Source organism: Triticum dicoccoides, chromosome 7A (assembly GCF_002162155.2).
Source record: "Triticum dicoccoides isolate Atlit2015 ecotype Zavitan chromosome 7A, WEW_v2.0, whole genome shotgun sequence".
Taxonomy (NCBI): domain Eukaryota; kingdom Viridiplantae; phylum Streptophyta; class Magnoliopsida; order Poales; family Poaceae; genus Triticum; species Triticum dicoccoides.
In genome coordinates, this window is record NC_041392.1 from 47,666,045 (window position 1) to 47,694,012 (window position 27,968).

Genomic DNA, 27,968 nt, shown 5'->3' on the forward strand with positions numbered 1-27,968 from the left:
AAGGTTCTTCATAAAAGCAAAAACAGCAGATACCCTGTGGTATGGAATAACGCCGTTCGTCCGGTATCGATCCCATCTCTCTATTCTCTGCTTGCGCGATCTTTTCTTCACCACGAGCACCGATCGAGTAGCAGCCTGCAGGACCGGAGATTTTCCTCCCCTTCAAAAACAACACCGGATCTCCATTTGCCGCCGTGAGTCATCGCCGTAAGCAGCGCGCCAGCGATCTCCCTCTGCCGTGAGCAGCGCCGCTGATATCCGCCACGGGCAGCAGCGTGGCCGATTTCCTTTCTCTACCGTGAGCAGTGGCGCCACCATGAACAGCTAGCGCTCTCTGATTTGGCCGCAAGTCATCCCCAGCAGCCGAGCATCTTCTACAAGACCGCCGGGGGCAGACCACGGTTTCCTTTTCCGTTGCTTGAACCAAACACATCGTGTAATCGCTCAGTCTGTGATCTAATACAGCATATTCTCATTACAGTATTGAATACGTTACCTGCGTCCAACCAAACGCGTCGTTAGGGTCAAGCTGCAGCGCCTCCCAGAACGCGTCAGCGGCGCCCTCGTAGTTCTGCGCACGGTGAGACAATATCAGTACCACCAGAGGTATATACAAGTGGAGAGGATGAGTTCGACTGCGAGGATAGAAGTTGTTGAGTAAATAGGCAATTTCTCGATTAAATTAATCCATGAGTAAATCACTAGTATGACATTGACTAAGTTGATGACGTACTGACTCTGATCTAAACATGCACGTACTAAGCAAACAGTAGACAAATCTAAACATACTGCTAGTACTGCTAATATGAAAATAATCAGGAGCGGGATAAACGAGTTATACCCTCCAGTAGGCCACGCAGAGGCCGCGGCTTTGGTGGCAGCAGCGGCGTCCTCGGCGGCCTTCTTGTCGGCTTCAGCTTTCTCGGCGGCGGCACGGTCGGCGTCGGTGGACATGGTGATGATGAAGGAGACGCGGACGTAGAGGAAGTAGACGATCGGAAGCGAGCAGTCGCGTAATCGCTGCCCAAAAACCTATTCGCCCCTCACCCCGTACAGGAACCAGAAGGGCGTAGTTTCGGAGACCTGCTCTCCCGTCGACCGTGTACGCGGCGGACGGGATGGAGTCACCGGCGGCAGCAGCAGCAAAGGAACGACGGTGGGCGTGCGCGTGAGCAGATGTGATCTGTTCGTGGCGGCTAGGGTTAGAAGAGACCGCATACTTATAGGCGCAGCCGCGTGGAGAGACGTGGGCTCGACCCACGTCCGAGTCCGTGACAGCCCACAATCCGACGTCTCAGATCGTGGCCCAGCTGTCAGAAAACTCTCCGTTAGTGACTGGCAAAAATAAGCGCGTAGGTGTGAGCTTGGCTCGGCTCAATCCCGCAACCCGCGGCGCGTCCTGACGAGGCGTGGCGTGGCGAGGCAGGCGGCGGAGGAGGAGTGCGCGAGGGCCTCTTCTCTTCTCAAGCTCAAATAGCATGTAGAAGAGAAACCCTTATAAACCACTCCAACTCTCCTTCCACTTCCGGGGTGGGACTAAACTTCCCACCACACCTAGTGCCATATAACCCACATGGGCCCTTAGAGATTTTTCAGAAATTGCAGTATGGGCCTAGAGCCCATCTCAGATTTCAGCAATCCCCCACCAGATCTCGAGGGCCCATTGTGTCCTCTGTTCCAATTGCTGTTTCGATATACCAGTGTTTCAGTGAAGACCTGTTAAGGTTGAACTTCACCTAGAACAAGTGGCTACACTCCTTCACAACTGAACAATGGACTATGCCTTGAATTGTCAGTTTGGCGTAAAGAAGTTTCACTACATGTCTTACTAGTACTAGGCTGCCGAAGGCTGACCCCTCGGGTGGAGCATATAAGTCACACTCCTGGCCTATTCATGAGCTTACTAGAGATCACCCCAATCTCATAGACTGTGACCAGCAGTCGGGCTCATATAGGTGTGTTCCTCCAAAGATCGCTCTGTAGGATAGCATCTTGCTTTTATAAGCTTTGGAACACATTGAGACCGTAGTCATCCTACCATACAGTATCGAGAGTATTGCATCTCCAACGGAGTGGGTTAGTATAGTTACTCTCCTCAGTTCACCACTGGCTTGTTTTCCCAGGTCCTAGTTCACGGGATCTCCGATCACATAGGTTGGGTTACCACCATGGCAACTCATGTGGGTCTCATACCCATCTCCCTCGATGCATTATCTATCACAACACGTGATAGCCCTTTTGTAAAGGGATCTGCCAGATTCTTAGCCGTATGGACATAGTCCAACGCTATCACTCCGGAGTTTCTTAATTTTCTGACAGCTTTTAATCTCATTCTTATGTGTTTGGTGGACTTCATGTTGTCCTTTGAACTCTTCACCTTGGTGATGACAGTCTGATTGTCACAGTTCATAAGGATAGCCGGAACCGGTTTATCAACCAATGGCAAGTCCATCAAAAGATCTCGAAGCCATCTCGCTTCAACACCAGACGTGTCTAATGCCGTTAATTCTGCTTCCATTGTCGATCTCGTTAAGATCGTTTGCTTGCAAGACTTCCAGGAAACAGCGCCACCTCCAAGAGTAAACATATACCCAGTTGTGGCCTTCATCTCATCAGCATCAGAGATCCAATTCGCATCACTATACCCTTCAAGTACCGACGGGTATCCGGTATAGTGAAGTCCATAGTTCATAGTACCTTTCAGATAGAGCATAACTCTCTCAACAGCATGCCAATGTACATCACCCGGTTTGGAAACAAACCGGCTCAGTTTGCTCACAGCAAACGCAATATCAGGCCTCGTTGCGCTCGCTAGGTACATCAGTGAGCCAATGATTTGAGAGTATCTCAATTGATCTTTAGCCATGCCTTTGGACTTTCGAATCAATACGCTAGGATCATATGGTGTTTGAGATGGTGTGCAGTCCGAATATCCAAAACGACTCAACACCTTCTCAACGTAATGGGATTGCAGAAGTGTGATCCCACCCTCATTATCTCTCAGTAGCTTGATGTTTAACATAACATCAGCCACACCAAGGTCTTTCATCTCAAAGTTCTGAGATAGAAACGATTTGACCTCCTCAATGACTTTGAGGTTTGTTCCGAATATCAGTATGTCATCAACATACAAGCACAGTATAACTCCTTCGCTCCCACAATGGCGATAGTATACACATTTGTCAGCCTCGTTAACAACGAAACCAACAAATGTCAGAGTTGTATTAAACTTATCATGCCATTGCTTAGGTGCTTGTTTCAGGCCATATAAAGATTTTATCAACCTACCCACCTTTCTTTCCTGATCATCTATCACAAAGCCATCAGGCTATTGCATGTAGATTTCCTCCTTTAGCTCTCCATTTAGAAAAGCCGTCTTAACATCCATCTGATGGACGAGAAGACCATGTGAGGCCGCCAACGAGAGTAATACTCGAACGGTGGTCAATCTAGCCACAGGTGAATAGGTATCAAAGAAATCTTCCTCTTCTTGCTGGTCATAGCCCTTGGCCACAAGCCTAGCCTTGTACTTTTCAATCGTACCATCGGGCCTAAGCTTCTTTTTGAACACCCACTTACATCCCAGTGGTTTGCAACCATAGGGACGGTCAGTGATCTCCCATGTCCCGTTAGCCATGATGGAATCCATCTCGCTACGGACCGCATCCTTCCAGTAGTCAGCTTCTGGAGAGGCATACGCTTCTGAAATAGAAGTGGGAGTATCATCCACGAGGTACACGAAGAAATCATCACCAAAGGTCTTTGCAGTCCTTTGTCTCTTGCCCCTACCAAGGGTTTCCTCGTCATCCTCCTCGGGATTTTCATCATGCGTTTGTTCATAATATTCCATAGGGATGGCAGGTTCAGGAGTCTCCTCAGATTCCTGTCTAGAAGTGCTTTGCATATCTCTCATAGGAAAAATATCCTCAAAGAATGTAGCATCCTTAGACTCCATAATTGTACCGATCTTCTGGTCAGGTACCTCAGATTTCACTACTAGAAATCTATAGCCAACGCTGTTCTTAGCGTAGCCCAAATTAATGCAGTCCACGGTCTTATGTCCAAGCTTACGCTTATTGGGGATCGGCACGTTGACTTTCGCCAAACAGCCCCAAGTGCGCAAGTACGAGAGTGTCGTCCTTCTCTTTGCCCATTTCTCATAGGGAGTGATCTCACTATCCTTTGTCGGAACTTTATTCAGGACATGACATGCCGTCAATATAGCCTCCCCCCACCATGCCTTGGATAAACCCGATGTATCTAACATGGCGTTAACCAAATCAGTTAGAGTACGGGTTTTCCACTCGGCAACCCCGTTTGACTGGGGTGAATAGGGAGGCGTCCTCTCATGAATAATGCTGTGTTCCGCACAGAAGGAATCAAACTCACTCGAGAAGTACTCTCCACCACGATCTGACCGGACTCGTTTAATTTTCTTTTCAAGTTGATTTTCAACTTCTGCCTTATAGATTTTAAAGTAGTGTAGAGCCTCATCTTTAGTATTTAACAGATACACATAGCAATATCTAGTGGAATCATCTATCAATGTCATGAAGTATCTCTTTCCACCTTTAGTCAACACACCATTCATCTCGCAAAGATCAAAATGTATGAGTTCTAATGGTGCCAGGTGTCTCTCCTCCGCGGCCTTATGAGGCTTGCGAGGTTGCTTAGCTTGCACACATGAAAGGCACTTAGAACCTTTGGCTAAAGTGAAACTCGGGATTAAATCCAACTTGGCTAGCCGCGTCATAACACCAAAACTAATGTGACAAAGACGTGAATGCCAAACTTCAGATTCATTAATATTCGAATGAATATGGTTCACGACTTTATTACAAAAATCTGCGAGGGAAAGGCGGAACATCCCTCCGCTCTCATAACCTTTTCCAACAAAGAGTCCATATTTTGTAACAACTAATTTATTAGACTCGAAAACCAACTTAAACCCTTCTCTACATAGAAGGGAGCCACTAACGAGGTTCTTCTTGATGGCGGGGACATGCTGCATGTTCTTCAGCTGCACGATCCTTCCCGAAGTAAACTTCAGATCGACCGTGCCAACACCATGAACAGAAGCACTCACGCCATTCCCCATCAATACGGACCCGTGACCTGTGACCTGGTAAGAAGTGAACAATGAAATGTCAGCACACACTAGAACACCTGCACCTGTGTCCACCCACCAATCGTTGGGTTGAAACACTGAAAAAACAGTAAATAAATTACCGTACCCAGATGCACCATTCTCATTGTTGCCCACAATCATGTTGACAGACTTGGAGTCCTGTCCTGACTTCTTGTACTTGTTTGGGCACTTGTTGGCCCAATGTTCAACCGAACCACAAGTAAAGCAGCCCTCGTCCTTCTTGTTCTTCTTGAAGGTCTTCTTACCCTTCTTCTTAAAGTCGGTATTGTGTTGGACACCGTTCTTTCCCTTGGGCTTGTGGGAGTTGAAGTTCTTCTGGTTCACCATGTTGGCAACAGAAGTCCCTTCGGCCCCTTTTCCGTGCGAGTCTTTTGCCCTCGAATTCTGCTCAACACTCAGATAGCCAATGACATCCTCCACAGAGAATTCACGCCTCTGATGTTTTAGAGTGGTGGCAAAGTTCCTCCAGGAATTAGGGAGCCTAGCGATTATGCAAACCGCGACAAACTTGCCCGGTAACTCGCACTTGAGAAGCTCAAGTTCCTTAACAATGCATATTATCTCATGAGCCTGCTCCAATACAGGACGGTTTTCAACCATCTTGTAATCGTGGAACTGCTCTATAATATACATCTCGCTCCCTGCATCGGCGGCCCCGAATTTAGATTCGAGCGCCTCCCACAAGTCCTTGGCGACATGCACATGTAAATATGTGTCGACCAGTTTATCTCCGATCACGGTAAGAACTGCTCCGAGAAACACAACAGTAGCCTCCTTGAACGCCTTCTCCTGTTCAGGAGCAATCGTTCCCGTGGAGACACCGGTGACCCAGAACACGTTCATAGCCGTGAGCCATAACGTGGTCTTAGTCTGCCAACGCTTGAAGTATGTACCGGTAAACTTATCCGGTTTCAGTGTAGCGGCAAAGACACTTGCCGTGAAATTCCTACACATAATAGGTTTTTGGATTGTTGAGTAAATAGGCAATTTCTCGATTAAATTAATCCATGAGTAAATCACTAGCATGGCATTGACTAAGTTGATGACGTACTGACTCTGATCTAAACATGCACGTACTAAGCAAACATTAGACAAATCTACACATACTGCTAGTACTGCTAATATGAAAATAATCAGGAGCGGGATAAACGAGTTATACCCTCCAGTAGGCCACGCAGAGGCCGCGGCTTTGGTGGCAGCAGCGGCGTCCTCGGCGGCCTTCTTGTCGGCTTCAGCTTTCTCGGCGGCGGCACGGTCGGCGTCGGTGGACATGGTGATGATGAAGGAGACGCGGACGTAGAGGAAGTAGACGATCGGAAGCGAGCAATCGCGTAATCGCTGCCCAAAAACCTATTCGCCCCTCACCCCGTACAGGAACCAGAAGGGCGTGGTTTCGGAGACCTGCTCTCCGTCGACCGTGTACGCGGCGGACGGGATGGAGTCACCGGCGGCAGCAGCAGCAAAGGAACGACGGTGGGCGTGCGCGTGAGCAGATGTGATCTGTTCGTGGCGGCTAGGGTTAGGAGACACCGCATACTTATAGGCGCAGCCGCGTGGAGAGACGTGGGCTCAACCCACGTCCGAGTCCGTGACAGCCCACAATCCGACGTCTCAGATCGTGGCCCAGCTGTCAGAAAACTCTCCGTTAGTGACTGGCAAAAATAAGCGCGTAGGTGTGAGCTCGGCTCGGCTCAATCCCGCAACACGCGGCGCGTCGTGACGAGGCGTGGCGTGGCGAGGCGGGCGGCGGAGGAGGAGTGCGCGAGGGCCTCTTTTCTTCTCAAGCTCCAATAGCATGTAGAAGAGAAACCCTTATAAACCACTCCAACTCTCCTTCCACTTCCGGGGTGGGACTAAACTTCCCACCACACCTAGTGCCATATAACCCACATGGGCCCTTAGAGATTTTTCAGAAATTGCAATATGGGCCTAGAGCCCATCTCAGATTTCAGCAATCCCCCACCAGATCTCGAGGGCCCATTGTGTCCTCTGTTCCAATTGTTGTTTCGATATACCAGTGTTTCAGTGAAGACCTGTTAAGGTTGAACTTCACCTAGAACAAGTGGCTACACTCCTTCACAACTGAACAATGGACTATGCCTTGAATTGTCAGTTTGGCGTAAAGAAGTTTCACTACATGTCTTACTAGTACTAGGCTGCCGAAGGCTGACCCCTTGGGTGGAGCATATAAGTCACACTCCTGGCCTATTCATGAGCTTACTAGAGATCACCCCAATCTCATAGACTGTGACCAGCAGTCGGGCTCATATAGGTGTGTTCCTCCAAAGATCGCTCTGTAGGATAGCATCTTGCTTTTATAAGCTTTGGAACACATTGAGACCGTAGTCATCCTACCATACAGTATCGAGAGTATTGCATCTCCAACGGAGTGGGTTAGTATAGTTACTCTCCTCAGTTCACCACTGGCTTGTTTTCCCAGGTCCTAGTTCACGGGATCTCCGATCACATAGGTTGGGTTACCACCATGGCAACTCATGTGGGTCTCATACCCATCTCCCTCGATGCATTATCTATCACAACACGTGATAGCCCTTTTGTAAAGGGATCTGCCAGATTCTTAGCCGTATGGACATAGTCCAACGCTATCACTCCGGAGTTTCTTAATTTTCTGACAGCTTTTAATCTCATTCTTATGTGTTTGGTGGACTTCATGTTGTCCTTTGAACTCTTCACCTTGGTGATGACAGTCTGATTGTCACAGTTCATAAGGATAGCCGGAACCGGTTTATCAACCAATGGCAAGTCCATCAAAAGATCTCGAAGCCATCTCGCTTCAACACCAGATGTGTCTAATGCTGTTAATTCTGCTTCCATTGTCGATCTCGTTAAGATCGTTTGCTTGCAAGACTTCCAGGAAACAGCGCCACCTCCAAGAGTAAACATATACCCAGTTGTGGCCTTCATCTCATCAGCATCAGAGATCCAATTCGCATCACTATACCCTTCAAGTACCGACGGGTATCCGGTATAGTGAAGTCCATAGTTCATAGTACCTTTCAGATAGCGCATAACTCTCTCAACAGCATGCCAATGTACATCACCCGGTTTGGAAACAAATCAGCTCAGTTTTCTCACAGCAAACGCGATATCAGGCCTCGTTGCGCTCGCTAGGTACATCAGTGAGCCAATGATTTGAGAGTATCTCAATTGATCTTTAGCCATGCCTTTGGACTTTCGAATCAATACGCTAGGATCATATGGTGTTTGAGATGGTGTGCAGTCCGAATATCCAAAACGACTCAACACCTTCTCAACGTAATGGGATTGCAGAAGTGTGATCCCACCCTCATTATCTCTCAGTAGCTTGCTGTTCAAGATAACATCAGCCACACCAAGGTCTTTCATCTCAAAGTTCTGAGATAGAAACGATTTGACCTCCTCAATGACTTTGAGGTTTGTTCCGAATATCAGTATGTCATCGACATACAAGCACAGTATAACTCCTTCGCCCCCACCATGGCGATAGTATACACATTTGTCAGCCTCATTAACAACAAAACCAACAGATGTCAGAGTTGTATTAAACTTATCATGCCATTAGTTAGGTGCTTGTTTCAGGCCATATAAAGATTTTATCAACCTACACACCTTTCTTTCCTGACCATCTATCACAAAGCCATCAGGCTGTTGCATGTAGATTTCCTCCTTTAGCTCTCCATTTAGAAAAGCCGTCTTAACATCCATCTGATGGACGAGAAGACCATGTGAGGCCACCAACGAGAGTAATACTCGAATGGTGGTCAGTCTAGCCACAGGTGAATAGGTATCAAAGAAATCTTCCTCTTCTTGCTGGTCATAGCCCTGGCCACAAGCCTAGCCTTGTACTTTTCAATCGTACCATCGGGCCTAAGCTTCTTTTTGAACACCCACTTACATCACAGTGGTTTGCAACCATAGGGACGGTCAGTGATCTCCCATGTCCCGTTAGCCATGATGGAATCCATCTCGCTACGGACCGCATCCTTCCAGTAGTCAGCTTCTGGAGAGGCATACGCTTCTGAAATAGAAGTGGGAGTATCATCCACGAGGTACACGAAGAAATCATCACCAAAGGTCTTTGCAGTCCTTTGTCTCTTGCCCCTACCAAGGGTTTCCTCGTCATCCTCCTCAGGATTTTCATCATGTGTTTGTTCATAATATTCCATAGGGATGGCAGGTTCAGGAGTCTCCTCAGATTCCTGTCTAGAAGTGATGTGCATATCTCTCATAGGAAAAATATCCTCAAAGAATGTAGCATCCTTAGACTCCATAATTGTACCGATCTTCTGGTCAGGTACCTCAGATTTCACTACTAGAAATCTATAGCCAACGCTGTTCTTAGCGTAGCCCAAATTAATGCAGTCCACGGTCTTATGTCCAAGCTTACGCTTTTTGGGGATCGGCACGTTGACTTTCGCCAAACAGCCCCAAGTTCGCAAGTACGAGAGCGTCGTCCTTCTCTTTGCCCATTTCTCATAGGGAGTGATCTCACTATCCTTTGTCGGAACTTTATTCAGGACATGACATGCCGTCAATATAGCCTCCCCCCACCATGCCTTGGATAAACCCGATGTATCTAACATGGCGTTAACCAAATCAGTTAGAGTACGGTTTTTCCGCTCGGCAACCCCGTTTGACTGGGGTGAATAGGGAGGCGTCCTCTCATGAATAATGCTGTGTTCCGCACAGAAGGAATCAAACTCACTCGAGAAGTACTCTCCACCACGATCTGACCGGACCCGTTTAATTTTCTTTTAAAGTATATTTTCAACTTATGCCTTATAGATTTTAAAGTAGTGTAGAGCCTCATCTTTAGTATTTAACAGATACACATAGCAATATCTAGTGGAATCATCTATCAATGTCATGAAGTATCTCTTTCCACCTTTAGTCAACACACCATTCATCTCACAAAGATCAGAATGTATGAGTTCTAATGGTGCCAGGTGTCTCTCCTCCGCGGCCTTATGAGGCTTGCGAGGTTGCTTAGCTTGCACACATGAAAGGCACTTAGAACCTTTGGCTAAAGTGAAACTCGGGATTAAATCCAACTTGGCTAGCCGCGTCATAACACCAAAACTTGTGATAAAGACGTGAATGCCAAACTTCAGATTCATTAACATTCGAATGAATATGGTTCACGACTTTATTACAAAAATCTGCGAGGGAAAGGCGGAACATCTCTCCGCTCTCATAACCTTTTCCAACAAAGAGTCCATATTTTGTAACAACTAATTTATTAGACTCGAAAACCAACTTAAACCCTTCTCTACATAGAAGGGAGCCACTAACGAGGTTCTTCTTGTTGGCGGGGACACGCTGCACGTTCTTCAGCTGCACGATCCTTCCCGAAGTAAACTTCAGATCGACCGTGCCAACACCATGAACAGAAGCACTCGCGCCATTCCCCATCAATACGGACCCGTGACCTGTGACCTGGTAAGAAGTGAACAATGAAATGTCAGCACACACATGAACACCTGCACCTGTGTCCACCCACCAATCGTTGGGTTGAAACACTGAAAAAAACAGTTAATAAATTACTGTACCCAGATGCACCATTCTCATTGTTGCCCACAATCATGTTGACAGACTTGGAGTCCTGTCCTGAGTTCTTGTACTTGTTTGGGCACTTGTTGGCCCAATGTTCAACCGAACCACAAGTAAAGCAGCCCTCGTCCTTCTTGTTCTTCTTGAAGGTCTTCTTACCCTTCTTCTTAAAGTCGGTATTGTGTTGGACACTGTTCTTTCCCTTGGGCTTGTGGGAGTTGAAGTTCTTCTGGTTCACCATGTTGGCAACAGAAGTCCCTTCGGCCCCTTTTCCGTGCGAGTCTTTTGCCCTCGAATTCTGCTCAACACTCAGATGGCCAATGACATCCTCCATAGAGAGTTCACGCCTCTGATGTTTCAGAGTGGTGGAAAAGTTCCTCCAGGAATTAGGGAGCTTAGCGATTATGCAGCCCGCGACAAACTTGCCCGGTAACTCGCACTTGAGAAGCTCAAGTTCCTTAACAATGCATATTATCTCATGATCCTGCTCCAATACAGGACGGTTTTCAACCATCTTGTAATCGTGGAACTGCTCTATGATATACATCTCGCTCCCTGCATCGGCGGCCCCGAATTTAGATTCGAGCGCCTCCCACAAGTCCTTGGCGACATGCACATGTAAATATGCGTCGACCAGTTTATCTCCGATCACGCTAAGAACTGCTCCGAGAAACACAACGGTAGCCTCCTTGAACGCCTTCTCCTGTTCAGGAGCAATCGTTCCCGTGGAGACACCGATGACCCAGAACACGTTCATAGCCGTGAGCCATAACGTGCTCTTAGTCTGCCAACGCTTGAAGTATGTACCGGTAAACTTATCCGGTTTCGGTGCAGCAGAAAATCCACTTGCCGAGAAATTCCTACACATAATAGGTTTTTGGATTGTTGAGTAAATAGGTAATTTCTCGATTAAATTAATCCATGAGTAAATCACTAGCATGGCATTGACTAAGTTGATGACGTACTGACTCTGATCTAAACATGCACGTACTAAGCAAACAGTAGACAAATCTACACATACTGCTAGTACTGCTAATATGAAAATAATCAGGAGCGGGATAAACGAGTTATACCCTCCAGTAGGCCACGCAGAGGCCGCGGCTTTGGTGGAAGCAGCGGCGTCCTCGGTGGCCTTCTTGTCGGCTTCAACTTTCTCGGCGGCGGCACGGTCGGCGTCGGTGGACATGGTGATGATGAAGGAGACGCGGACGTAGAGGAAGTATACGATCGGAAGCGAGCAGTCGCGTAATCGCTGCTCAAAAACCTATTCGCCCCTCACCCCGTACAGGAACCAGAAGGGCGTGGTTTCGGAGACCTGCTCTCCCGTCGACCGTGTACGCGGCGGACGGGATGGAGTCACCGGCGGCAGCAGCAGCAATGGAACGATGGTGGGCGTGCGCTTGAGCAGATGTGTTCTGTTCGTGGCGGCTAGGGTTAGGAGACACCGCATACTTATAGGCGCAGCCGCGTGGAGAGACGTGGGCTCGACCCACGTCCGAGTCCGTGACAGCCCACAATCCGACGTCTCAGATCGTGGCCCAGCTGTCAGAAAAATCTCCGTTAGTGACTGGCAAAAATAAAAGCGTAGGTGTGAGCTCGGCTCGGCTCAATCCCGCAACACGCGGCGCGTCGTAACGAGGCGTGGCGTGGCGAGGCGGGCGGCGGAGGAGGAGTGCGCGAGGGCCTCTTCTCTTCTCAAGCTCCAATAGCATGTAGAAGAGAAACCCTTATAAACCACTCCAACTCTCCTTCCACTTCCGGGGTGGGACTAAACTTCCCACCACACCTAGTGCCATATAACCCACATGGGCCCTTAGAGATTTTTCAGAAATTGCAATATGGGCCTAGAGCCCATCTCAGATTTCAGCAATCCCCCACCAGATCTCGAGGGCCCATTGTGTCCTCTGTTCCAATTGCTGTTTCGATATACCAGTGTTTCAGTGAAGACCTGTTAAGGTTGAACTTCACCTAGAACAAGTGGCTACACTCCTTCACAACTAAACAATGGACTATGCCTTGAATTGTCAGTTTGGCGTAAAGAAGTTTCACTACATGTCTTACTAGTACTAGGCTGCCGAAGGCTGACCCCTCGGGTGGAGCATATAAGTCACACTCCTGGCCTATTCATGAGCTTACTAGAGATCACCCCAATCTCATAGACTGTGACCAGCAGTCGGGCTCATATAGGTGTGTTCCTCCAAAGATCGCTCTGTAGGATAGCATCTTGCTTTTATAAGCTTTGGAACACATTGAGACCGTAGTCATCCTACCATACAGTATCGAGAGTATTGCATCTCCAACGGAGTGGGTTAGTATAGTTACTCTCCTCAGTTCACCACTGGCTTGTTTTCCCAGGTCCTAGTTCACGGGATCTCCGATCACATAGGTTGGGTTACCACCATGGCAACTCATGTGGGTCTCATACCCATCTCCCTCGATGCATTATCTATCACAACACGTGATAGCCCTTTTGTAAAGGGATCTGCCAGATTCTTAGCCGTATGGACATAGTCCAACGCTATCACTCCGGAGTTTCTTAATTTTCTGACAGCTTTTAATCTCATTCTTATGTGTTTGGTGGACTTCATGTTGTCCTTTGAACTCTTCACCTTGGTGATGACAGTCTGATTGTCACAGTTCATAAGGATAGCCGGAACCGGTTTATCAACCAATGGCAAGTCCATCAAAAGATCTCGAAGCCATCTCGCTTCAACACCAGATGTGTCTAATGCCGTTAACTCTGCTTCCATTGTCGATCTCGTTAAGATCGTTTGCTTGCAAGACTTCCAGGAAACAGCGCCACCTCCAAGAGTAAACATATACCCAGTTGTGGCCTTCATCTCATCAGCATCAGAGATCCAATTCGCATCACTATACCCTTCAAGTACCGACGGGTATCCGGTGTAGTGAAGTCCATAGTTCATAGTACCTTTCAGATAGCGCATAACTCTCTCAACAGCATGCCAATGTACATCACCCGGTTTGGAAACAAACCGGCTCAGTTTGCTCACAGCAAACGCGATAACAGGCCTCGTTGCGCTCGCTAGGTACATCAGTGAACCAATGATTTGAGAGTATCTCAATTGATCTTTAGCCATGCCTTTGGACTTTCGAATCAATACGCTAGGATCATATGGTGTTTGAGATGGTGTGCAGTCCGAATATCCAAAATGACTCAACACCTTCTCAACGTAATGGGATTGCAGAAGTGTGATCCCACCCTCATTATCTCTCAGTAGCTTGATGTTCAAGATAACATCAGCCACACCAAGGTCTTTCATCTCAAAGTTCTGAGATAGAAACGATTTGACCTCCTCAATGACTTTGAGGTTTGTTCTGAATATCAGTATGTCATCAACATACAAGCACAGTATAACTCCTTCGCCCCCACCATGGCGATAGTATACACATTTGTCAGCCTCATTAACAACGAAACCAACAGATGTCAGAGTTGTATTAAACTTATCATGCCATTGCTTAGGTGCTTGTTTCAGGCCATATAAAGATTTTATCAACCTACACACCTTTCTTTCCTGACCATCTATCACAAAGCCATCAGGCTGTTGCATGTAGATTTCCTCCTTTAGCTCTCCATTTAGAAAAGCTGTCTTAACATCCATCTGATGGACGACAAGACCATGTGAGGCCACCAACGAGAGTAATACTCGAATGGTGGTCAGTCTAGCCACAGGTGAATAGGTATCAAAGAAATCTTCCTCTTCTTGCTGGTCATAGCCCTTGGCCACAAGCCTAGCCTTGTACTTTTCAATCGTACCATCGGGCCTAAGCTTCTTTTTGAACACCCACTTACATCCCAGTGGTTTGCAACCATAGGGACGGTCAGTGATCTCCCATGTCCCGTTAGCCATGATGGAATCAATCTTACTACGGACCGCATCCTTCCAGTAGTCAGCTTCTGGAGAGGCATACGCTTCTGAAATAGAAGTGGAAGTATCATCCACGAGGTACACGAAGAAATCATCACCAAAGGTCTTTGCAGTCCTTTGTCTCTTGCCCCTACCAAGGGTTTCCTCGTCATCCTCCTCAGGATTTTCATCATGTGTTTGTTCATAATATTCCATAGGGATGGCAGGTTCAGGAGTCTCCTCAGATTCCTGTCTAGAAGTGCTTTGCATATCTCTCATAGGAAAAATATCCTCAAAGAATGTAGCATCCTTAGACTCCATAATTGTACCGATCTTTTGGTCAGGTACCTCAGATTTCACTACTAGAAATCTATAGCCAACGCTGTTCTTAGCATAGCCCAAATTAATGCAGTCCACGGTCTTCTGTCCAAGCTTACGCTTTTTGGGGATCGGCATGTTGACTTTCGCCAAACAGCCCCAAGTGCGCAAGTATGAGAGTGTCGTCCTTCTCTTTGCCCATTTCTCATAGGGAGTGATCTCACTATCCTTTGTCGGAACTTTATTCAGGACATGACATGTCGTCAATATAGCCTCCCCCCACCATGCCTTGGATAAACCTGATGTATCTAACATGGCGTTAACCAAATCAGTTAGAGTACGGTTTTTCCGCTCGGCAACCCCGTTTGACTGGGGTGAATAGGGAGGCGTCCTCTCATGAATAATGCCGTGTTCCGCACAGAAGGAATCAAACTCACTCGAGAAGTACTCTCCACCACGATCTGACCGGACTCGTTTAATTTTCTTTTCAAGTTGATTTTCAACTTCTGCCTTATAGATTTTAAAGTAGTGTAGAGCCTCATCTTTAGTATTTAACAGATACACATAGCAATATCTAGTGGAATCATCTATCAATGTCATGAAGTATCTCTTTCCACCTTTAGTCAACACACCATTCATCTCGCAAAGATCAGAATGTATGAGTTCTAATGGTGCCAGGTGTCTCTCCTCCGCGGCCTTATGAGGCTTGCGAGGTTGCTGAGCTTACACACATGAAAGGCACTTAGAACCTTTGGCTAAAGTGAAACTCGGGATTAAATCCAACTTGGCTAGCCGCGTCATAACACCAAAACTAATGTGACAAAGACGTGAATGCCAAACTTCAGATTCATTAACATTCGAATGAATATGGTTCATGACTTTATTACAAAAATCTGCGAGGGAAAGGCGGAACATCCCTCCGCTCTCATAACCTTTTCCAACAAAGAGTCCATATTTTGTAACAACTAATTTATTAGACTCGAAAACCAACTTAAACCCTTCTCTACATAGAAGGGATCCACTAACGAGGTTCTTCTTGATGGCGGGGACATGCTGCACGTTCTTCAGCTGCACGATCCTTCCCGAAGTAAACTTCAGATCGACCGTGCCAACAACATGAACAGAAGCACTCGCGCCATTCCCCATCAATACGGACCCGTGACCTGTGACCTGGTAAGAAGTGAACAATGAAATGTCAGCACACACATGAACACCTGCACCTGTGTCCACCCACCAATCGTTGGGTTGAAACACTGAAAAAATAGTAAATAAATTACCGTACCCAGATGCACCATTCTCATTGTTGCCCACAATCATGTTGACAGACTTGGAGTCCTGTCCTGACTTCTTGTACTTGTTTGGGCACTTGTTGGCCCAATGTTCAACCGAACCACAAGTAAAGCAGCCCTCGTCCTTCTTGTTATTCTTGAAGGTCTTCCTACCCTTCTTCTTAAAGTCGGTATTGTGTTGGACACCGTTCTTTCCCTTGGGCTTGTGGGAGTTGAAGTTCTTCTGGTTCACCATGTTGGCAACAGAAGTCCCTTCGGCCCCTTTTCCATGCGAGTCTTTTGCCCTCGAATTCTGCTCAACACTCAGATGGCCAATGACATCCTCCACAGAGAATTCACGCCTCTGATGTTTCAGAGTGGTGGCAAAGTTCCTCCAGGAATTAGGGAGCTTAGCGATTATGCAGCCCGCGACAAACTTGCCCGGTAACTCGCACTTGAGAAGCTCAAGTTCCTTAACAATGCATATTATCTCATGAGCCTGCTCCAATACAGGACGGTTTTCAACCATCTTGTAATCGTGGAACTGCTCTATGATATACATATCGCTCCCTGCATCGGCGGCCCCGAATTTAGATTCGAGTGCCTCCCACAAGTCCTTGGCGACATGCACATGTAAATATGCGTCGACCAGTTTATCTCCGATCACGCTAAGAACTGCTCCGAGAAACACAACGGTAGCCTCCTTGAACGCCTTCTCCTGTTCAGGAGCAATCGTTCCCGTGGAGACACCGATGACCCAGAACACGTTCATAGCCGTGAGCCATAACGTGCTCTTAGTCTGCCAACGCTTGAAGTATGTACCGGTAAACTTATCCGGTTTCGGTGCAGCAGAAAAGCCACTTGCCGAGAAATTCCTACACATAATAGGTTTTTGGATTGTTGAGTAAATAGGTAATTTCTCGATTAAATTAATCCATGAGTAAATCACTAGCATGGCATTGACTAAGTTGATGACGTACTGACTCTGATCTAAACATGCACGTACTAAGCAAACAGTAGACAAATCTACACATACTGCTAGTACTGCTAATATGAAAATAATCAGGAGCGGGATAAACGAGTTATACCCTCCAGTAGGCCACGCAGAGGCCGCGGCTTTGGTGGAAGCAGCGGCGTCCTCGGTGGCCTTCTTGTCGGCTTCAACTTTCTCGGCGGCGGCACGGTCGGCGTCGGTGGACATGGTGATGATGAAGGAGACGCGGACGTAGAGGAAGTATACGATCGGAAGCGAGCAGTCGCGTAATCGCTGCTCAAAAACCTATTCGCCCCTCACCCCGTACAGGAACCAGAAGGGCGTGGTTTCGGAGACCTGCTCTCCCGTCGACCGTGTACGCGGCGGACGGGATGGAGTCACCGGCGGCAGCAGCAGCAATGGAACGACGGTGGGCGTGCGCTTGAGCAGATGTGTTCTGTTCGTGGCGGCTAGGGTTAGGAGACACCGCATACTTATAGGCGCAGCCGCGTGGAGAGACGTGGGCTCGACCCACGTCCGAGTCCGTGACAGCCCACAATCCGACGTCTCAGATCGTGGCCCAGCTGTCAGAAAAATCTCCGTTAGTGACTGGCAAAAATAAAAGCGTAGGTGTGATCTCGGCTCGGCTCAATCCCACAACACGCGGCGCATCGTAACGAGGCGTGGCGTGGCGAGGCGGGCGGCGGAGGAGGAGTGCGCGAGGGCCTCTTCTCTTCTCAAGCTCCAATAGCATGTAGAAGAGAAACCCTTATAAACCACTCCAACTCTCCTTCCACTTCCGGGGTGGGACTAAACTTCCCACCACACCTAGTGCCATATAACCCACATGGGCCCTTAGAGATTTTTCAGAAATTGCAATATGGGCCTAGAGCCCATCTCAGATTTCAGCAATCCCCCACCAGATCTCGAGGGCCCATTGTGTCCTCTGTTCCAATTGCTGTTTCGATATACCAGTGTTTCAGTGAAGACCTGTTAAGGTTGAACTTCACCTAGAACAAGTGGCTACACTCCTTCACAACTAAACAATGGACTATGCCTTGAATTGTCAGTTTGGCGTAAAGAAGTTTCACCACATGTCTTACTAGTACTAGGCTGCCGAAGGCTGACCCCTCGGGTGGAGCATATAAGTCACACTCCTGGCCTATTCATGAGCTTACTAGAGATCACCCCAATCTCATAGACTGTGACCAGCAGTCGGGCTCATATAGGTGTGTTCCTCCAAAGATCGCTCTGTAGGATAGCATCTTGCTTTTATAAGCTTTGGAACACATTGAGACCGTAGTCATCCTACCATACATTATCGAGAGTATTGCATCTCCAACGGAGTGGGTTAGTATAGTTACTCTCCTCAGTTCACCACTGGCTTGTTTTCCCAGGTCCTAGTTCACGGGATCTCCGATCACATAGGTTGGGTTACCACCATGGCAACTCATGTGGGTCTCATACCCATCTCCCTCGATGCATTATCTATCACAACACGTGATAGCCCTTTTGTAAAGGGATCTGCCAGATTCTTAGCCGTATGGACATAGTCCAACGCTATCACTCCGGAGTTTCTTAATTTTCTGACAGCTTTTAATCTCATTCTTATGTGTTTGGTGGACTTCATGTTGTCCTTTGAACTCTTCACCTTGGTGATGACAGTCTGATTGTCACAGTTCATAAGGATAGCCGGAACCGGTTTATCAACCAATGGCAAGTCCATCAAAAGATCTCGAAGCCATCTCGCTTCAACACCAGATGTGTCTAATGCCGTTAATTCTGCTTCCATTGTCGATCTCGTTAAGATCGTTTGCTTGCAAGACTTCCAGGAAACAGCGCCACCTCCAAGAGTAAACATATACCCAGTTGTGGCCTTCATCTCATCAGCATCAGAGATCCAATTCGCATTACTATACCCTTCAAGTACCGACGGGTATCCGGTATAGTGAAGTCCATAGTTAATAGTACCTTTCAGATAGCGCATAACTCTCTCAACAGCATGCCAATGTACATCACCCGGTTTGGAAACAAACCGGCTCAGTTTGCTCACAGCAAACGCGATATCAAGCCTCGTTGCGCTCGCTAGGTACATCAGTGAACCAATGATTTGAGAGTATCTCAATTGATCTTTAGCCATGCCTTTGGACTTTCGAATCAATACGCTAGGATCATATGGTGTTTGAGATGGTGTGCAGTCCAAATATCAAAACGACTCAACACCTTCTCAACGTAATTGGATTGCAGAAGTGTGATCCCACCCTCATTATCTCTCAGTAGCTTGATGTTCAAGATAACATCAGCCACACCAAGGTCTTTCATCTCAAAGTTCTAAGATAGAAACGATTTGACCTCCTCAATGACTTTGAGGTTTGTTCCGAATATCAGTATGTCATCAACATACAAGCACAGCATAACTCCTTCGCCCCCACCATGGCGATAGTATACACATTTGTCAGCCTCATTAACAACGAAACCAACAGATGTCAGAGTTGTATTAAACTTATCATGCCATTGCTTAGGTGCTTGTTTCAGGCCATATAAAGATTTTATCAACCTACACACCTTTCTTTCCTGACCATCTATCACAAAGCCATCAGGCTGTTGTATGTAGATTTCCTCCTTTAGCTCTCCATTTAGAAAAGCCGTCTTAACATCCATCTGATGGACGAGAAGACCATGTGAGGCCGCCAACGAGAGTAATACTCGAATGGTGGTCAGTCTAGCCACAGGTGAATAGGTATCAAAGAAATCTTCCTCTTCTTGCTGGTCATAGCCCTTGGCCACAAGCCTAGCCTTGTACTTTTCAATCGTACCATCGGGCCTAAGCTTCTTTTTGAACACCCACTTACATCCCATTGGTTTGCAACCATAGGGACGGTCAGTGATCTCCCATGTCCCGTTAGCCATGATGGAATCCATCTCGCTACGGACCGCATCCTTCCAGTAGTCAGCTTCTAGAGAGGCATACGCTTCTGAAATAGAAGTGGGAGTATCATCCACGAGGTACACGAAGAAATCATCACCAAAGGTCTTTGCAGTCCTTTGTCTCTTGCCCCTACCAAGGGTTTCCTCGTCATCCTCCTCAGGATTTTCATCATGTGTTTGTTCATAATATTCCATAGGGATGGCAGGTTCAGGAGTCTCCTCAGATTCCTGTCTAGAAGTGCTTTGCATATCTCTCATAGGAAAAATATCCTCAAAGAATGTAGCATCCTTAGACTCCATAATTGTACCGATCTTCTGGTCAGGTACCTCAGATTTCACTACTAGAAATCTATAGCCAACGCTGTTCTTAGCGTAGCCCAAATTAATGCAGTCCACGGTCTTATGTCCAAGCTTACGCTTTTTGGGGATCGGCACATTGACTTTCGCCAAACAGCCCCAAGTGCGCAAGTACGAGAGTGTCGTCCTTCTCTTTGCCCATTTCTCATAGGGAGTGATCTCACTATCCTTTGTCGGAACTTTATTCAGGACATGACATGCTGTCAATATAGCCTCCCCCCACCATGCCTTGGATAAACCCGATGTATCTAACATGGCGTTAACCAAATCAGTTAGAGTATGGTTTTTCCGCTCGGCAACCCCGTTTGACTGGGGTGAATAGGGAGGCGTCCTCTCATGAATAATGCCGTGTTCCGCACAGAAGGAATCAAACTCACTCGAGAAGTACTCTCCACCACGATCTGACCGGACTCGTTTAATTTTCTTTTCAAGTTGATTTTCAACTTCTGCCTTATAGATTTTAAAGTAGTATAGAGCCTCATCTTTAGTATTTAACAGATACACATAGCAATATCTAGTGGAATCATCTATCAATGTCATGAAGTATCTCTTTCCACCTTTAGTCAACACACCATTCATCTCGCAAAGATCAGAATGTATGAGTTCTAATGGTGCCAGGTGTCTCTCCTCCGCGGCCTTATGAGGCTTGCGAGGTTGCTTAGCTTGCACACATGAAAGGCACTTAGAACCTTTGGCTAAAGTGAAACTCGGGATTAAATCCAACTTGGCTAGCCGCGTCATAACACCAAAACTAATGTGACAAAGACGTGAATGCCAAACTTCAGATTCATTAACATTCGAATGAATATGGTTCACAACTTTATTACAAAAATCTGCGAGGGAAAGGCGGAACATCCCTCCGCTCTCATAACCTTTTCCAACAAAGAGTCCATATTTTGTAACAACTAATTTATTAGACTCGAAAACCAACTTAAACCCTTCTCTACATAGAAGGGAGCCACTAACAAGGTTCTTCTTGATGGCGGGGACATGCTGCACGTTCTTCAGCTGCACGATCCTTCCCGAAGTAAACTTTAGATCGACCGTGCCAACACCATGAACAGAAGCACTCGCGCCATTCCCCATCAATACGGACCCGTGACCTGTGACCTGCTAAGAAGTGAACAATGAAATGTCAGCACACACATGAACACCTGCACCTGTGTCCACCCACCAATCGTTGGGTTGAAACACTGAAAAAACAGTAAATAAATTACCGTACCCAGATGCACCATTCTCATTGTTACCCACAATCATGTTGACAGACTTGGAGTCCTGTCCTGACTTCTTGTACTTGTTTGGGCACTTGTTGGCCCAATGTTCAACCGAACCACAAGTAAAGCAGCCCTCGTTCTTCTTGTTCTTCTTGAAGGTCTTCTTACCCTTCTTCTAAAAGTCGGTATTGTGTTGGACACCGTTCTTTCCCTTGTGCTTGTGGGAGTTGAAGTTCTTCTGGTTCACCATGTTGGCAACAGAAGTCCCTTCGGCCCCTTTTCCGTGCGAGTCTTTTGCCCTCGAATTCTGCTCAACACTCAGATGGCCAATGACATCCTCCATAGAGAATTCACGCCTCTGATGTTTCAGAGTGGTGGCAAAGTTCCTCCAGGAATTAGGGAGCTTAGCGATTATGCAGCCCGCGACAAACTTGCCCGGTAACTCGCACTTGAGAAGCTCAAGTTCCTTAACAATGCATATTATCTCATGAGCCTGCTCCAATACAGGACGGTTTTCACCCATCTTGTAATCGTGGAACTGCTCTATAATATACATCTCGCTCCCTGCATCGGCGGCCCCGAATTTAGATTCGAGCGCCTCCCACAAGTCCTTGGCGACATGCACATGTAAATATGCGTCGACCAGTTTATCTCCGATCACGCTAAGAACTGCTCCGAGAAACACAACGGTAGCCTCCTTGAACGCCTTCTCCTGTTCAGGAGCAATCGTTCCCGTGGAGACACCGGTGACCCAGAACACGTTCATAGCCGTGAGCCATAACGTGGTCTTAGTCTGCCAACGCTTGAAGTATGTACCGGTAAACTTATCCGGTTTCAGTGCAACGGCAAAGCCACTTGCCGAGAAATTCCTACACATAATAGGTTTTTGGATTGTTGAGTAAATAGGCAATTTCTCGATTAAATTAATCCATGAGTAAATCACTAGCATGGCATTGACTAAGTTGATGACGTACTGACTCTGATCGAAACATGCACGTACTAAGCAAACAGTAGACAAATCTACACATACTGCTAGTATGAAAATAATCAGGAGCGGGATAAACGAGTTATACCCTCCAGTAGGCCACGCAGAGGCCGCGGCTTTGGTGGCAGCAGCGGCATCCTCGGCGGCCTTCCGTCGACCGTGTACGCGGCGGACGGGATGGAGTCACCGGCGGCAGCAGCAGCAAAGAACGACGGTGGGCGGGCGTGTGAGCAGATGTGATCTGTTCGTGGCGGCTAGGGTTAGGAGACACCGCATACTTATAGGCCCAGCCGCGTGGAGAGACGTGGGCTCGACCCACGTCCGAGTCCGTGACAGCCCACAATCCGACGTCTCAGATCGTGGCCCAGCTGTCAGAAAACTCTCCGTTAGTGACTGGCAAAAATAAGCGCGTAGGTGTGAGCTCGGCTCAATCCCGCAACCCGCGGCGAGGCGAGGCGAGGCGTGGCGTGGCGGGCGGCGGAGGAGTGCGCGAGGGCCTCTTGTCTTTTCAAGCTCCAATAGCATGTAGAAGAGAAACCCTTATAAACCACTCCAACTCTCATTCCACTTCCGGGGTGGGACTAAACTTCCCACCACACCTAGTGCCATATAACCCACATGGGCCCTTAGAGATTTTTCAGAAATTGCTATATGTGCCTAGAGCCCATCTCAGATTTCAGCAGAAGCAGTTGTACCTAAAACTGGGAATAGTTTGGATTGGAACCTTAGTTTCAGTTCGGTTTTCCTACAAAACTGTCTTTGGATTGGATTGAATGGGCTGAGCCCCTAGCGTAATCTGGTGTGGTCTGGGTTTTGCGTATTATTGGATTAGTTTGGTTCAGTCTGGACACAAACAAATTGGTTTCAGACTGTTTCAACCCACGGTGAAAACCCAAATCCAGCGACCAAACTGTACGAGACCAGCGCTTTGACTCATGGCGGTCATCAACACGACCACAGTCCTGGACGGCGCATCGTCACAACCTCTGCGTTGAGAAGAAGCCTGCACAGGATACGGTGACAGAATGATGGCAGCCGATCAGCCACAACCCCATCCACGGCAAGAAGCCAAGAATGCGTACAGGTAATCAATTAGGAGAAGAAAAACAGAGCCTTGACTACAGACATGCGGCAATCGCGTGCTATGGTTGCTCGACCATGGAGAAAAGAGGAGGGTAAGAAATCACAGTCGGCGAGGAGGTGCTCCGGGAGCGACAGGAACAGTCCTCCATCACGACCCTGCACGCGCGACCATTAGACAACACCGGAAGGTGGGGTGACACAGCCGGCGGCGCGGTCACCCAGTGGCACGGAGGCACAGGCGGTTCACTTTCGTCCCAGTGTTCGCGCCGGGCAGAAACAGAGGCTGCCGCGAGCGCGTCCCCGGCGGTCGAAGCCCTCGGCGTCTCGGCAAGTGCGACGACAGCGGCGTCCATCCTGGAGCTCCAGGAGATGAGGTCCTGATGGCACCGCATTGGCAGATGCGCGACTGCGACGAGACAAGCAACTGCACAAGGTCTGCTAGGCGACGCTTCACTTCTGCCTCCCCAGTTTTGCGCTCGCTGATTCCAGTAGAGGATTCTTACTAGAGTACCAGTCCGTTAGATACGCATGTACATATGGATTTGTCTATGGTTTGAATCTGTGGATTCAATCCAAAAATAGGAGACGGTTTGGATTGGTTTGGGTGAAAAACTCATAGAGTTTGGTTTGGTCTAGACTCTAGTCAACAAAGTTTGGTTTGATTTGGTGAATGGAGCATATCGTTGCCTTTTTATCAGTTTATTTTATTTTTATTTTTCTCAAAACAGAGGCTTAGTCCCCGTCCTCTGCATCATTAGTGTCTGACCCGAAGTAACAGAACCACGGATATAAGTTGTTGTCTGACCTAAGAAAAGAAAGGGCATCTCAAGATGAAGTGCAACACTCTTGATTGTCGGTGTACAAGAGAAAAACACTCCAAGCGCCGCTATTTCATCATCGGGTGTCAGGCAGAAATGGCTCTACGGATATTGAGTTCATCTTAAACCATCAGGCAAGCTGTACAGCTACAGAGAAAACTAAAACACCACATTTTCGATCTTGAGCCTGATATTCTGGAACTATTTGTTGTGCAATCTTTGTGATTGTTCCAAACAAGTACTCCCTCCGTTCCGAATTACTTGTCTTAGATTTGTCTAGATACGGAGGTATCTAGCATTAAAATGAGTCTAGATACATCCGTATCTAAACAAATCCAAGACAAGTAATTCGGAACGGAGGGAGTACTAGATAGGCTCATGCACTTACCTTGCCATAGAAGGTCATTGCTGTAAGGTAGTCCTCCTTTGCAAATGCTTCCTTTCCTTGTGACTTCCAAAAAGCAATTTTTTCTTCCACAAAAACTGAGGCCTGAACACAATAGCATGTTCAGTTACAGGCATACCGAACGACAGTTGGACAGCACAGTAACAATTTAAAGTTCGAAAATTAAAATAATGCTGCTTGGTCCAAATTCCTTCAACCATAATCTCGTTAGCTTTGCAAACTTGGCTGTGGGCAGCACCCACCATCATGATTGAAATATGTCAGAAACTTTCCTAGTGAATAAAACATCAACTCAAATTTGAATACAAACTCTATTTAGGTGTAAGAATAACATCTCCCATCATAATACATAAAGGGTGCACATCTAAGAATTTATGAAGAATGTACAGGCTTGCAGATAGAATAGGGTCACTGCAGTTTCACAAAAGATATCATGCATAATAAGACTTGCCCTATTTCTTCTAAGGACATCGAAGTGAAAACAAATTGAAGGACCGGCGAGATCCATGCATGTAAACAGAGTCCATGAGTATGCGTACTGCATGTTGAACTTTGCATTTGTTAAGGCGAACGCAGCATAAGCTATCTACAAGAGCACAACGAATTATTGTGTTCTAAGTACATAATACGAAGCAATCAGGCATTGAGCTTCATGAGTATAACCTGAAATGAAGTGATAAAAAAATTATGAACATGCCTGAAGATGATTGATAAGCGGAGACTTCACGGTTCTAATTATCCCATCAACGCTCCAATCTAGCAGAGATGGAATTGGTTTTGTCCTAGGAAATAGAACTTCAACAAGGTCACGTCGGCCATGAACTGCTGCTTGCTCAACTGGAATTGCACCATGCTATACCATACAAAACAACATAAGATGCCAGCACGAAAATGACAAAGCCATCAATGCCATTAGATTTTCCTTTCGACAAAAAACTTTGCGAGAAAAAATGAGACATTCTGAATTCGTCGCACTGACTGTAACAGATTTAGACACTGTTAAATGAACAGAGCATAATTTATAAGAAAGCTAGACATAGTACTCCCTCTTGAACCATAGCTCTCAGAGGAACACTAAAAAATAATATGGAATTACAGTGACCAACTAGTATCATGATGCTGAGATGAGACATGCAAGACCTATTGTACCACTTAGCACTAGAGCTGCAATCTTGGGGTGGCTTCCTAAGTCAGTGCAGTCTGAACTCTGAAGCAAACCCAAACAGATGTACTTGAATACAAACCTACTATACATAATTTAGTTGAACAAGAATCATACTCTCTGTTTTTAAGGCGTCCCTGAGGCGTCGCTTAGGCGACGCTTTGGCGTCAGGGCGCCCCCAGATGGCAAGGCGTCGTACTCGCCTTAGATTGTTGAGTAAGGCGTCTGTAGGGCGTCTGAATCGTCCGCCTCAGCCCCACCTTGCACGCCTTGGCCCAAATCAGACGCTCTGGTTTGTCAGGCAGGGGAAAAACTGGCCCACGCGGGAACACAAGCGCGGGAAATATTGGCCCACGCGCGAACAGTTACAAGGAGGGGAAAGAGAGAGAGAGAATCGAACCAATCGTGTGAATCCTAGTCTCCAGGCGAGAGAGGTCTCTCTCCTGTTTCCTCTGGCGGCGGCTTCCTCCTCAGATCTGCGCCAGCTTCCTCCTCTCCGGCTGCAGCTCCTCCCCCTCCCCCTCTCCAGTTGCAGCTCCTCCCTCTTCTCCTCTGGCGCAACCCTCTTCCACCAGATCAGCACCAGAACAAGGTATGGCTCCTGGCTCCTGTCCGGCTGCAGCTCCTCCCCCTCCTCTGGCTCTTGTCTCTTCTCTTTCTTCCATCCAGCAGCCATACCACCGCTTCTCTCCTTTCCCGTGCTTGAATCTGGTTGCTCTAATGCTTTGGTTCTCTCTTTTACTTTGACAACTGATTGGCCTTCTCTCAGTGTTGCTGCAGTAGCCACTGGTCAGGTGTCCCTGCTCTGATGAATCCTAGGAGAAGAGCTAGATCTTACTCCAGTGTACATTATGTGGCAAGATAATCCATGCTGGAGTGAAAAGGCTGAAGCAGCACCTTTCTGGGGGTTCCAGTGATGCGGATAAGTGTCCCGAGGCATCCATGGAGATTAGGATAGAGATGCGCAATTCCTTAAACAGTGGAAAGTTTAAAGCTACAGCGCGATATATTGATGAGGAGGATGAAGCTGAAGTTCAAAGGCACCGTTCTGTCATGTACAGAAGATAATTTGAGGCCTATGCCTTGGTAACAGTTTATATGATAATGCTAGTTGTTAAATCTCCTAATTGACCGCCATCTATTATGTATGTATGCACAATTTATTAAGTTAATGCTAGCTGTTAAATCTCCTAATTGGCTGCCATATATTATATATGCATGTGTCTAAGGCGTCGCCTCGCCTTACGCTTTAGCGCTTAGGCGGTGGGGTGCCCTCCCCAGCGCCTCACCTCGCCTTACCGCCTTAAAAACATAGATCATACATACAACGTACTATGTTATCTCAGGAGACCTTAGTTAGATTCCACCCTGTGTAAGATGCAAGGAGAAAGGGGCCAAGATTGTAAATTGAAAAGTATCCAAGATAGTAAACGGAGAGATAAGGTAAAAAAGCTTTGTGAGAACATGAGATATTCCTGAATTCATCCCACTGGCAGCAACAGTTTTAAACACTGTAAGATGAATGAAACACAATTCGAAGGAAAGCTAGACACAATACTCCCTCTTAAAGGTAGAAAATTTCAAATCGTTGCCCATTTTAAAAGTGGCTGCATGCATCAATCGATGCAGAAGCAAGGGCTTATCCTCCTTTACAAAAAGAAAACTAGACACGGTACTGCCTCTCGTACTGAGATGGACACTAAAAATGATACTGAATTCTGGTGACCTTCTAGTATCATGATTCTGAGATGAGATATATAAGAGCTGTTGTACTACTTAGCACTAGAGCTGCAATATTGGGATGTCTTCCTAAGTCGGTGCAGTGTAAATTCTGGAGCAAACCCAAACTGATGCACTCGAATACAAACCTACTGCATAGCATTCAGTTGAA

The 27,968-nt window shown here is 47.1% G+C and overlaps 1 protein-coding gene across 1 annotated transcript in view; it reads right to left on the minus strand.

The window, feature by feature from the left end:
- Positions 1-374: 374 nt before the first annotated feature.
- Positions 375-27,968, minus strand: part of LOC119333047 (putative ankyrin repeat protein RF_0381) — a 35,278-nt gene continuing 7,684 nt past the window's right edge. Inside the window, exons 8-11 of the mRNA XM_037606081.1 lie at positions 25,609-25,768; positions 24,898-24,992; positions 497-571; positions 375-449 (exon numbers count right to left, since the gene is read on the minus strand). Of these exons, the coding sequence (XP_037461978.1) occupies positions 375-449; positions 497-571; positions 24,898-24,992; positions 25,609-25,768 (405 nt within the window). The remainder of the gene's footprint in view (positions 450-496; positions 572-24,897; positions 24,993-25,608; positions 25,769-27,968) is intronic.